The 13,675-nt window shown below is 36.2% G+C and overlaps 1 protein-coding gene across 1 annotated transcript in view; it reads left to right on the forward strand.

The window, feature by feature from the left end:
- The window catches only part of FANCC (FA complementation group C), a 260,779-nt gene that overhangs the window by 199,571 nt on the left and 47,533 nt on the right, over positions 1-13,675 (forward strand). The window contains exon 8 of the mRNA XM_027094153.1: positions 3,105-3,269. Within this exon, the coding sequence (XP_026949954.1) occupies positions 3,105-3,269 (165 nt within the window). The remainder of the gene's footprint in view (positions 1-3,104; positions 3,270-13,675) is intronic.

A 13,675-nucleotide genomic window follows, 5' to 3' on the forward strand; every position in this document is an offset into this window, starting at 1 on the left:
GAACCATACTTTCACAATTCTGTAGAAAAATTACCAGAATTCTATAATCTGCCAAAGTATCAATCAAGTATGAGAGTAAAGTACTGATATTTTCAAACATGCAAGGTCTCAGATACTTTACCTCTCTTGTACCTTTTCTCACGTAAGAAGAATAAACCAAGAAAGAAGAAGTTATGGGATCCAGGAGAGAAGTGAAAGAAATCCCTATGGTAGAGGTCCCAAGATAACTGTACAAAGGGAGTAAAAAGCAACCTGTTCAGATTGGAATAGGTCAGAAGGTTCTAAGAGAAATTTCTTTTAAGATGAAAATGGCAGAATATCAGATATGTTTGAACGTATTGCAAGGAGATTACATACTTGGGCGGGAGTTTAGCATTAAAATAATCATCAGTGCCAAGAAAAAAGCAAACAAGCAAGCCAAATAATATCACTAAACCCACAGGAAAAAACATTAAATATCTAAAGCATGAGTTAGACTTGAAAATGGTTGCCTCTGAGATCAGAAAATGGGAGTGGGAGTGCTTGTTCAAAAGCTGCTGTTTTTTCATAAGCTTTGAAGAGCTATTTGACTATTTAAGGTAGTTGTATCTGTAAGTTTGATAAAACTAAAAAATAAGTTAAAAAAAAAAAGACTAACATCCCAGGTTCTTACACTGGTCTCTTCAAAACCTGTCTTCTCCCCCACCCCCACCGCCACATTCACTGTGGACTTGCCACCTTGGACTCTGTTGTACTTAGATACTCCAGGTCTTCGTGTTTGCTTTGCATCTGCCTGTGACATCCTTCTCCCGCGTACATATATGGTTTGTTCATACACTTCCTTTAGATCTCTGCTCAAATGCTCCCCTCAGTAAATTCTTGCCCTCTCTTACCCCTCAGTGTACTTTACTTTCATTATGGCACTTGATATCATCTGGCATTTTATGCTTTTCATTACTAAGCTTTGTCTTGTCTTTGCTTCTGTAGCACTACCACTGCAAACAGGTTGGAATATAGTAAGGGTTCAAAAATATTTATTAGATGAATAAATAGGACAAATATACAAAAATTCAAAAACAAATTCACTGAAGCAGAAATACAAGTGGGGAACACACAAATATTCAATCTCAAAAAATATCAGGGGGTCTTCCCTGGTGGCGCAGTGGTTGAGAGTCTGCCTGCCGATGCAGGGGACACGGGATCGTGCCCCGGTCTGGGAAGATCCCGCATGCCACGGAGCGGCTGGGCCCGTGAGCCATGGCCGCTGAGCCTGCGCGTCCGGAGCCTGTGCTCCGCAACGGGAGAGGCCACGACAGTGAGAGGCCCGCGTACCGCAAAAAAAAAAAAAAAAAAAAATCAGGGAAATGCAGATGAAAACAATGGGATAATTTTTGCCCAGATTAGGAAGAAGTAAAAATATCCAGAATAATATCACTGTCAGGGGTAGAAAAGTAAATTGGTAGTCTTTTGGAAAGCAGTTCAATATGCAGATGTTCACATGGGGGCACAAACAGGCATGTGCAAGGATACTGCTGCAGCAGTATTTCATAGTGAAAAATTAGAAACAACCTAAATGCCCATAAATGGAGATATTGTTAAAATACAAAACACATATATTTTAAAAATAGGCAACAAGTAAAAAAAAAATGAGTGACAGCTATATGTTCTATATTGTGGTTTCATTTGTTTCACAAAAAAAGACTAAATTTGTAGATTTATGGTTTTATATGAAGATACCTAGAGAATGATCTAATAGCATATATCCCAAACTTTCATCTTCCTGGTTTCTAGTTGTTCATTTATTCATTTAATATCTGTTTCTGGAGCTATAAGTAGGAGTTGTCCCTACATACTAGGAATAGAGGAGTGAGCAAAATAGGAAAAGTGCCTGCCCTTACAGAGTGGATGTCCTAGCAGGAAGAAACAGACCATGAACAATAAACAAGCAAATACATTATAGGTCAGGTGATGAAAAGTACTGTGAAGAAAAGTAAAACAGGGTAAGAGAGAGAAGAACACAGTGAGATAAGAGGACACTTATATGTTTAGTTGTGCTGTCAGTGGAGCTTTCTGCAGTAATGGACAAGCCTTGTGAATTTGCACTGTCTGATACAGTAAACCACTAGCCTCATGTAGCTGTTGGAACTCTTGATCTGTACTAGTGCAACTGAGGAATGGAATTTAAGTTTCATTTCATTCCAGTTAGTTTAAGTTTAAGTTGCCATATGTGGTTGATTGCTACCATATTAGCCAGTGCATTTATATGGGATGGTCAGGGAACTCCCCTACATAAAGCAAGATTTGAGCTGAGACCTATACAAGATGAAGGAGCTAACCATGTGTTCCAGGCAGAATGAACAACAGGAACTTATCTGGAGTAGTCAGAGGCTGGAAAGGCCAGAGCAGAATGGGCAAGGTACGAGTGGAAAGAGATAAAGCCAGAGAAACAGAGGGAGCCCCACCATGGAAGTCCTTGGCAACTAATATAAGACTTGGCTTGTTCTTTGTGTGAGGTGGAAAGCCATTGAGCAGACAAGTGAAGTGATCTGAATTTTTAAGGGGTCTGGACCTGTTCCAGAGAGAGACAAGACAGGTGAGGGCAGAAGCAGGGAGAAAATTAGGAGGGCCCTACAGTAACCCACGCTGGAGGTGATGGTGAATTAGGCGGTAGTGATGGATGTGTAGAGAAGTAATGAAATGAACTAATGGTATTAACCACTGGATCAGATAAGGGGCAGGAGAGAAAAAGGAGGAATCAAGGATGGACTTCAAGGGTTTGGGCTTGAGCAAATGAGATAGGGAGCACTGGGGGAAGAGAACATTTGGGGAAGGAATTCAAGTTCTATTTTGGGCATGGTAAGCGGGAGGTGCCTGTAGAGGGTTAAGCCACAGTCCTGACAATGAGAGAGATCAAAATGGGAACTGCAGCTAAAGGGTTTCTTCCTAGAGAACTATGTAAGAGAATAGAGTTCATAGATGGTGTTAGGGTACCCCTTTTTATATGAGGGGCAAAGCAAATGACCTGTCATGAACCTTTTTAACATGAAGATTTTATATGCCTTTAACTATCAGTACATGTGGCTGTAAGATTTGGGTACTTATTTCTCATTTTATTTATTCCATAGAATGGCTCCTGAACGAGTAAGGTCCCTGTCACGAGTTTGTGTCCCACTTGTTACTCTGCCAGATTTTGAACCATTGGTAGAGGCTCTGCTCACCTACCATGGACATGAACCTCAGGAAGTGCTCTGGCCTGAGTTCTGTGATGCTGTGAATGAGGCTTTTTTGCTGTAAGTGATGACCATCTACCTTATCATTCAATTTTGTTTTTCCTTTTCTTAGAATACTTTAGTATGTTGGAAATGCAATTTTCAAATGTTTTGGTCTCAGTACCACTTTACATTCCTAAAAATTATTGAGGATCTCAATGAGCTTTCTAAAAAATGTGGGTTCTGTCTATCAATATTTACCATATTTGAAATTAAAACAAAAGTTTAAAAAATATTTATCACTTCATTTTAAAATAACAATAAATTGATTACATGTTAATACAAATAGCGTATTTTTAATGAAAAACAGTGACCTTTTCCAAGAAAAAAATTGTCTAACAAGAGTGGCATTGTTTTCACATTTTTGCAAACCTCTTTATTGTTTGACTTAAAAGAAGAGAGCTAGGTTCTCACAGATATTTCTGTATTCAGTCTGATGCAATATGTTTTTTTGGTAGAGGTATATGAAGAAAATCCAGCTTCACACAGTTATGTACTTGTTAAAGACATATTTTAATAGCCATCTCAGGTAATTGTGGATATTCGACATGGATACATCACCAAAAATTGAAAATGGTGGTTTTTTAAAGGTTAGTTGCAATGTGGAATCTGAAATTATATCAATGAGCTCTTCATGCTGTTACATTAAAACCAATTGGTCTGTCTTGCATTTTTAACGGATCTTATTTTATAGCTTCATACATGGTTCATTTGGAAAATATTGGTTCATTAAGTTAGGCAGATCTTCCAAACATTGACATATTTCACTTTATACTATCAAAATTTACATTCATTCACCACCAGTCTCATCAGAAATGTCTTATAAGTGTTGGGAAGCTGTAAAGCTCACATTGGTGAAAGCAAATTTTCCAAGATTCTAATTTCTGAGCTTAAAAACTCAAATTTATCATTGGTTATAAATACTGTCAGTTGTTTTCCTTAGTGTGCTAGGGTCACTTCTCTAATTTTTGAGAAAGTATGTGCCAAATACTCAAGTCTGAATAACGATTGTTTGTCTGCCAGTGATTTTTTTCAAGTAAATTTCCAAGAAGGAAAAAAGTGGCTAGTTGATCTTATAGCTCAGCAAGTTGCTCAAGTGCTTCTCCTCTAGACAATCATCGTTTTTTGGTATGTAGCAGAAATGCTTTATGCATACCTTTTCACCACACAGAATGTTTTTAATTGAAAGTATCCTCAAGGGTAAAATTTAATGAAATCAATATTTTATATTAATATTTTTCATGAAATGCATTTTTATGTGAAACTGGCAGTGTTTTTACTGTGAGTATGTAGTAGTAAAGAATACAGTGACTACTGTCCCTTCTTTGATTTGTGTTAGGCATAGCAGTTTTACTCACTATTGCTTTTGCACTATGAATGCATATGTCAACACAGTTGTTCTAGGAGAACCATGGGATTCAAAATATTTATTCAGCACTTCAAGTATTTCTGTACCACGTGTGTATTGCCAAGTTCACCTAAAAAAAACTCCTGTCCTTAGTTGGTGCTAATACCAGATGAATACAAGCAACACAACTTGTCCAGCCATATCTAGAGATTCAATTTTAAGGCAGAAGTACAGTTCTGTTGATGAAATATTAACTTATCACATACACATTTGAATTATTTAATTCCTTTTTGTTTAGATTCTGAATGATTGGTCTCAAGTTGCTGCTGCAATTAATTAGCAGTATAATAGTATTTGAAAACATTCAATTGAATAAGACACAGTAAAGTAAATTATTAACATCTATAAAGCCAAGGGAGAAATAACTTTCCTCATATTTGTTTTTCATTTACAGTTTAGCGCATTACTTTGGAGTAGATGTCCCACTCTCACAAGTCAGAGAAATCTCTGACGTTTTGATTTCATCTTTTCCTGATGAAACACCTGTGAGATGAGAAGAGAAATCTCTTAATTCTCCTTTGTAAAGCCAGGGGTCCATTTTTAATATAAGAAAATATATTATAAATAAATTTTATTTTTGAATAAAATATTAAATTATAAAATAAATCTAAAAATATGTTATATAAAATTTGTAAAAATATATGAAACATAAAATGTATTTATATCTACAATAATTTGGATAAAATTTAGGAAAGTTTAAAAAAATGTTTAATATTATTACCAAATAAGACAAAAAAGCACTTGCTTCTTGTTATGTTTCCATGTAGGCACAAGAGAAAATATCAGAATTTATATTAATTTATTATATTTTATTTTTTCCTAGCTTTATTGAGATATAAGTGACATATAACATTGCATATGTTTAAGATGTACACTTTTATATTGCAAAATGACTACTACCATAGTGTTAGTTAACACCTCCCTCACATCACAGGATTACCATTTCTTTTTTTGTGATGAGAACATTTAAGATCCACTCTCTTAGCAACTTTCAAATATGCAATACAGTATTATTGACTATAATCACCGTCCTGTACATTATTAGATCCTCAGAACTTATAACTGGAAGTTTGTACTTTTTGATCAACATATTCCCATTTCTCCCACCCCACCAGTCCCTAATAACCATCATTCTAGTCTCTGTTTCTATGAGTTCAGCTTTTTTAGATTCCACATAAAGTGATATCATACTTGTGTTTCTCTTTCTAACTTATTTCAATTAGCATAATGCCCTCAGTATCCATCCATGTTGTCACAGCCAAGGATTTCCTTCTTTCTCATGGCTAAATAATAGCCGATTTTGTGTATATGTGTATATATACACACACACTATGTATATATAGCATATATATAACTAGATATATATGTATATATATCATATCTTCTTTATTTATTCATCTATCGATAGACACTTAGGTTGTTTTCATATCTTGGCTATTATGAATATACCATAATAAACGTGGGAGTGCAGATATCTATTTGATGTCCTGTTTTCCTGTTCCTTTCCTGTTCCTTTGAATATATACCCAGAAGTGGGATTGCTGGATCATGTGGTAGTTACAGTTTTAATTTTTTGAAGAACCACCATATTGTTTTCCATAGTGGCTGCACCAATTTGCATTCCCACCAACTGTGCACAAGGGTTCCCTTTTCTCCACATTCTCACCAACGCTTATTATCTCTCGTCTTTTTGGTGGTAGCTATTCTAATAGGTGTGAGGTGGTATCTCATTTTGGTTTTGATTTGCATTTCCCTGGTGATTAGTGATGTTGAGTACCTTTTCATGTACCTGTTGGGCATTTGCATATCTTCTTTGGAAAAATGTTTATTTGGATGCTCTGCCCATTTTTTAATCAGATTGTTTGGGGTTTGTTTTCTGTTGAGTTATATGAGTTCTTTATATATTTTGGATATTAACTCATTATCAGACATATGATTTGCAAATATTTTCTTCCCTTCTGTAGGTTGCCTTTTCACTTTGTTGATGGTTTAGAAGCTTTTTGCAGTATAGAAGCTTTTTAGTTTGATGTAGTCCCATTTATTTATTTTTGCTTTTGTCACCTTTGCTTTTGATGTCAAATCAAAAGTGTCATTGCCAAGACTAATGTCGTTCTTATCCCCTATATTTTCTTTTAGGAGTTTTATGGTTTTAGGGCTTAACATTCATTTCCTTAATCCATTTTGAGTTGATTTTTGTGTTTGGTATAAGATAGGGGTCCAGTTTCATTTTTTTGCGTGTGGCTATTCAGTTTTCCCAGTATCATTTATTGAAGCAACTATTCTTTCCACATTGTATATTCTTGCCTCCTTTTCTTTTTCTTTCTTTTTTTTTTTGCGGTACATGGGCCTCTCACTGTTGTGGCCTCTCCCATTGCGGAGCACAGGCTCCGGACGCGCAGGCTCAGCGGCCATGGCTCACGGGCCTAGCCACTCCACGGCATGTGGGATCTTCCCGGACCGGGGCACGAACCTGTGTCCCCTGCATCGGCAGGCGGACTCTCAACCACTGCGCCACCAGGGAAGCCCCTCTTGCCTCCTTTGTTGTAACTTAGTTGATCCATATATGTGTGAGTTAATTTCTGGGCTCTCTGTTCTGATCTATGTGTGTGTATACTGATCTATGTGTGTATACCAGTGCCATACTGTTTTGATTATTATAGCTTTGTAATATAGTTTGAAATCAGGACTTACGATACCTCCAGCCTGTTCTTCTTTCTCAAGATTGCTTTGCCTATTCAGGGTTGTGTTTCCATACAAATTTTAGGATTATTTCTTCTGTCTCTGTGAAAAATAGCATTAGAATTTTGATAGGGATTGCATTGAATCTGTAGATTGCTTTGGGTAGTATGGACATTTTAACAATATTGTCTTCCAATCCATGAGCACAGTATATATTTTCATTTATTTGTGTCTTCTTCAGTTTCTTTCCTCAAAATCTTATGGTTTTCAGTGAACAGATCATTAACCTCATTGGTTAAATTTATTCCTAGGTATTTTAGCCTTTTTGATGCAATTGTAAATGTGATTGTTTTCTTAATTTCTTTTTTAGATAATTTATTGTTAATGTTTAGAAACAGTTGATTTTTGTATTGATTTTGTGTCCTACAACTTTACTGAATTTGTTTATTAGTTGTAGCGGTTTTTTTGTGAAGTCTTGTGTGTGTGTGTATGTGTGTGTGTGTGTGTGTTTGTGTGTGTATCTCCTGTCATGTGCAAATAGAGACAGTTTTACTTCTTTTCAGATTTGAATGCCTTTCACTTCTCTTTCTTGCCTAATTGCTCTGGCTAGGGCTTCCAGTACTATGTTGAATAAAAGCAGCAAGAGTGGGCATTCTTAGAGGAAAAGCTTTCACTTTTTCAATGTTGAATATGATGTCAGCCGTGTGCTTGTCATATATGGCCTTTACTATGTTGAGCTATTTGCCTTCTATACCTGTTTTTTTGAGAGTTTTCATCATAAATGGATATTGAAATTTGCCAAATGCTTTTTCTACATCTATTGAGATGATAAGATTTTTTTTATCCTTCAGTTTGTTAATGTGGTATGTCACATTGATTGATTTGTGGATGTTGAACCATCCTTGTATTCTAGGTATAAATCCCACTTGGTCAACAAATTAGGCCCCTGGACCCAATTCCAACGTGTGTGTGTGTGTGTGTGTGTGTGTGTGTATGTGTGTGTGTGTGTGTGTGTGTGTGTGTGTGTGTGTTTGTGTGTAGGTTTCCCCACACCAATAAGTAGTTCTCTGACACTAGCAGGCTATTCGAGAATTCAGCTCAATTCTGATATTATCAGAGATAGCATCAGATTGCACAGGTAAAGGGCCCAGTTGCACAAGACCACCTTCCACTTCAGATGTAGTTGCCAGCCCAGGTTTTTGCCTATGCTTCTGACTAACTGGTTACAAACTGGGGGTTCCCACAACTCCCTCCTTGGCTTTGATTAATTTGCTAGAATGGCTCACAGAACTCAGGGAAACATTTTACTTTCTAGATTACTGGTTTATTATAAAAAGATGTAACTCAGCAACAGCCAGATGGAAGAAATGCATAGGGCAAGGTATGGGGAAAGGGTGCAGTGCTTTCTTGCCCTCTCAAGGTGTGCCATTCTCCCCTGATCTCCACATGTTTACCACCCTGGAAGCTCTCCAAACACCATCCTTTTGGGTTTTAAGGGAGGCTTCATTAATAGGCATGACTGATTAAACCATTGGCTATTGGCAAGTGATTCAATCTCCAGACCCTTCTCGCCTCCCTGGAGGTTAGTGGGATGGGACTGAAAATTCCCATCCTCTAGTCACATGGTTGGTTCTCTTGGCAACCAGCCCCTACCCTTAAGTGAAGTCTAAAAGTCACCTCATTAACATAACAATAGATACCTTAATAGCTCTCTTCACTTAGGAAATTCCAAGGGTTTTAGGAGCTCTGTGTCAGGAATGGGGTCCAAGGCCAAATACGTATCTTATTATAAATCACAATATCATTCATGGTACGTGATCTTTTTAATGTATTGTTGAATTTGTTTTGCTAATATTTTGTTGAAGATTTTTGCATCAATATTCACGAGGGATATTGACCTATAATTATCCTTCCTTGTGGTATTCTTGTCTGGTTTTGGTATCTGAGTAGTGCTGCCCTCATAAAATGAGTTTGGAAGTGTTCTCCCTCTTCTGTTTTTTTTTGGAAGACTGAGGAGGATTGATATTAGTTCTTTAAGTGTCTGGTAGAATTCACCAGTGAAGCCATCTGGGTGGACTTTTCTTTGTTGGCAAGTTTTGAATACTGTCTCAATCTCCTTGCTAGTAATTATTCTGTTCAGATTTTCTATTTCTTCACGATTCAGTCTTGGTTGGTTGTATGTTTATAGGAATTTATCCATTTCTTCTAGGTTGTCCAATTTGTTGGTGTATAATTTTTCATAATAGTCTCTTATGATCATTTGTATTTGTATGGTGTCAGTTGTAATATGTTTCCTCTTTTATTTATCATTTTATTTATTTGAGATTTGAGCGCTCTCTCTCTCTCTCTCATTAGTTTAGCTTATCAATTCTTTCTTTCATGGATTTTTTTTTTTTTTTTAATCTAAAAGGTCATCACCATCGCCAAACTCAATCATCTAGGTTTTCTCCTATGTTATCTTATAGGAGTTTTATAGTTTGTAGTTTAAATTTAGATTTAGGATCCATTTTTGAGTTAATTTTTATGAGGGGTATAAGGTCTGTGTCTAGAATCAGATTTTTTGCATGTGGACGTCCATGTGTTGAAAAGACAATCTTTACTGTATTACCTTTGCTCCTTTATCAAAAATCAATTGACTCTACTTAGGTATTTCTGGTCTCTCTGTTGCAGTGGTCTATTTATCAATATCACACTGTCTTGATTACTCTAGCTTTGTGTAAATCTTGAAGTCAGGTGGTGTCAGTCCTCCAGCTTTTCTCTTCTCCTTCAGTATTGTATTGGCTATTCTGGGTCTTTTGCCTCTCCATATAAACTTTAAAATCGGTTTGTTGATATCCACAAAATAACTTGTTGGGATTTTGATTGAGATTTCATTGAATCTATAGGTCAAATTGGGAAAAACTGAGATCTTGACAATATTGAGTCTTCCTATCCATGGATATCCTCCATTTATGTAGTTCTTCTTTGATTTTGTTCATCAGAGTTTCGTATTTTTTCTAATCTAGGCCTTGTACATACTTTGTAAAATTTATACATAATTATTTAACTTGGGAGGTACTTGGTATCTTCTTTTTAATTTCAAACTCCACTTGTTCACTGCTGGTATATAAGAAGGTGATTGGCTTTTGTATTTTAACTTGTATCCTGCTACTTTTCTATAATTGCTTATTAGTTCCAGTTTTTTAATCAATTATTTTGGATTTTCTACATGGATAATCAGTTAATCTGTGAACAAAGACAGTTTTATTTATTTATTTATTTTTATTTTTATTTAAAATAATTTTTGGCTGTGTTGGGTCTTCGTTGCTGTGCAGGCTTTCTCTAGTTGCAGCGAGCGGTGGCTACTCTTTGTTGCGGTGCGCGGGCTTCTTGTTGTGGAGCACAGGCTCTAGGCACGCGGGCTTCAGTAGTTGTTGCTCGCGGGCTCTAGAGTGCAGGCTCAGTAGTTGTGGCAGACGGGCTTAGTTGCTCCACGGCATGTGGGATATTCCCGGACCAGGGCTCAAACACATGTCCCTGCGTTGGCAGACGGATTCTTAACCACTGCACCACCAGGGAAGTCCTGACAGTTTTCTTTCTTTCTTCCCAATCTGTATAGCTTTTATTTCCTTTTCTGTTCTTACTTCATTAGCTAGACTTTATAATGAAGTTGAAAAAGTATGGTGCAAGGGAATATCTTTGACTTGTACCTGAACTCAGTGGGCAAGCTTCAAGTTTCTTACAATTATTATGATTATTAGTTGTAGGGTTTCTGTAGATATTCTTTATCAATTTGAGGGAGTGCCTCTCTAGTCCTAGTTTACTGAAAGTTTTTATATTGAATGGGTTTGGATTTTATCAAATGCTTTTTCTGCATTTACTGATATGATCATGTGATTTTTCCTTTTAGCCTATTGATGTAATGAATTATATTAATTGATTGATTTTCAAAAGTCGAACCAGCCATGCATATTTGGGACAAATTCCACTTGAGCATGATATTTAATTCTTTATACATTGTTGGATTCTAGTATTTTGTTGAGAATTTTTGCATCTATGATCATCAGAGATATTGGTCTCTAAGTTTTCTTTGCTTGTAATGTCTTTGTCTGCTTTCAGTATCAGTGTAATTCTGGCCTCATAGAATGAGTTAGGAAGTATTCCCTCAGCGTCTGTCCTCCAAAAGAGATTGTAAAGAATTGGTATAATTTTGTCCTTAAATGTTTAGCAGAATTCACCAGTGAATTCATCCAAGCCTGGTGCTTTCTGTTTTGAAAGGTTATTACTTATTCATTCCATTTCTTTTAAGAGATGTAGCCCTACTCATTTAGTCTTTTACTTCTTGTGTGAGTTTTGGCAGATTGTGTCTTTCAAGTATTTGGTCCATTTCACTTAGGGTATCAAATTCGTTGGCATAAACTTGTTCAGAGTACTCATTTACTGTCCTTTTGATGCCTTAGGATCTGCAGTGATGTCTCCTCTTTCATTTCTGGAGTTAGTAGTTTGTGCCCTCTCTTTTTTCTTAGTTAGCCTGGCTAGTTGATTTTATTGGTCTTTTCCATAACCACCTTTAGGTTTCATTTATTTTCTCTATTGATTTCCTGTTTGCATTTTCATTTGATTTCAGCTCTAATTCTATTTTTTCTTCTACTTACTTTAGATTGAATTTGCTCTTCTTTTTCTAGTTACCTGAGTTGGAAACTTGGATTATTCATCTTAGATATTTCTTTTTTTTCTAAATATATATTCAGTGCTATAAATTTCCCTCTAAGAACTGCTTCACTGTATTCCACAAATTTTGATAAGTTATGTTTTCATTTTCATTTAGTTTAAAATAATTTTAAATTTCTCTGGAGGTTTCTTCTTTGATTTGTGTGTTGCTTAGAACTATGTTATTAAATCTCCACATTATTTGAGATTTTCAAGTTAACATTCTGTTATTGGTTCCTAATTTAATTCCATTGTGGTCTGAGAACAGACATTATATGACTTTTGTTCTTTTAAATTTGTTAAGGTATGTTTTATAGCCCAGAATATGGTCTGTTTTGGTGAATGTTCCATGTGAGCTTAAGAAGAATGTGTGTTCTGCTGTGGTTGGATAAAGTAGTCTATAGATGACAATCATATTCACTTGATTGATGGTTTTGTTGCATTCAGCTATGTTCTTATAGATTTTCTGGCTGCTGGATCAGTCCATTTTTGATAGTGGGATGTTGAAGTCTCCAGCTATGATAGTAGATTCATCTATTTCTCTTTACACTTCTATTAGTTTTTTTCCTCACATAATTTGACAGTCTGTTGTTAGGCCCATACAAGTTAAGGATTGTTATATCTTCTTGGAAAATTGAACCCCTTTTCATTATGTAATGAGCTACATATTCCTGATAACTTTCCTTGCTTTGAAGTCTGCTGTATTTGAAATTAATATAGCTACTCCTGCTTTCTTTTGATTAGTGTTAGCGTGGTATATTTTTCTCCATCCATTTAGTTGTTGTCTTTTTTTTTTTTAATTTATTTTATTTATTTATTTTTGGCTGCACTGGGTCTTTGTTGCTGTGCGCAGGCTTCCTCTTGCTGCGGTGAGTGGGGGCTACTCTCCGTTGCAGTGCACATGCTTCTCATTGTGGTGGCTTCTCTTGTTGCAGGGCACAGGCTCTAGGCACGTGGGCTTCAGTAGTTGTGGCAGGAGGATTCAGTAGTTGTAGTTCACGGGCTCTAGAGAGCAGGCTCAGTAGTTGTGGCACACGGGCTTAGTTACTCCACGGCATGTGGGATCTTCCCAGACCAGGTATTGAACCAGTGTCCCCTGCATTGGCAGGTGGATTCTTAACCACTGTGCCACCAGGGAAGTCCCATCCATTTAGTTTTAATCTACATGCGTTTTTATATTTAACATAGGTTTCTTGTAGACAAGGTATAGCTGGGTCTTGTTTTGATAACACTTTGTCAATCTCAGTCTTTTAATTGATGCATTTAGACCATTGAGGTTCAAAGTGATTATTGTTATAGTTGGACTAATATCTATTATATTTATTACTGCTTTATATTTGTTGTCCTTGCTATTTGTTCCTCTTTTTGTCTTCTACCCTTTTTCTGCCTTTGGTGGTTCTAACTGAACATTTTATGTGATCTTATTTTATCTCCTTTCTTGGCATATTTCTTACACTTCTTTTTTTTAACTTTTTTAGTGTTTGCCCTGGAGTTTGCAATATACATCGGCAGCTAATCCAAATCCAATACCTTATAATAAAAAAATAATCCTAATTCCTCCCTCTCCTTCCTTATACCATTGTTGTCATTCGTTTCACATACATATGAGCATACGTAAGCATATACATACACATAAACATACATAATTGAG

This window comes from Aethalodelphis obliquidens, unplaced genomic scaffold (genome assembly GCF_003676395.1).
Source record: "Aethalodelphis obliquidens isolate GAN/ISIS:26980383/991018 unplaced genomic scaffold, ASM367639v1 scaffold88, whole genome shotgun sequence".
Taxonomy (NCBI): Eukaryota; Metazoa; Chordata; class Mammalia; order Artiodactyla; family Delphinidae; genus Aethalodelphis; species Aethalodelphis obliquidens.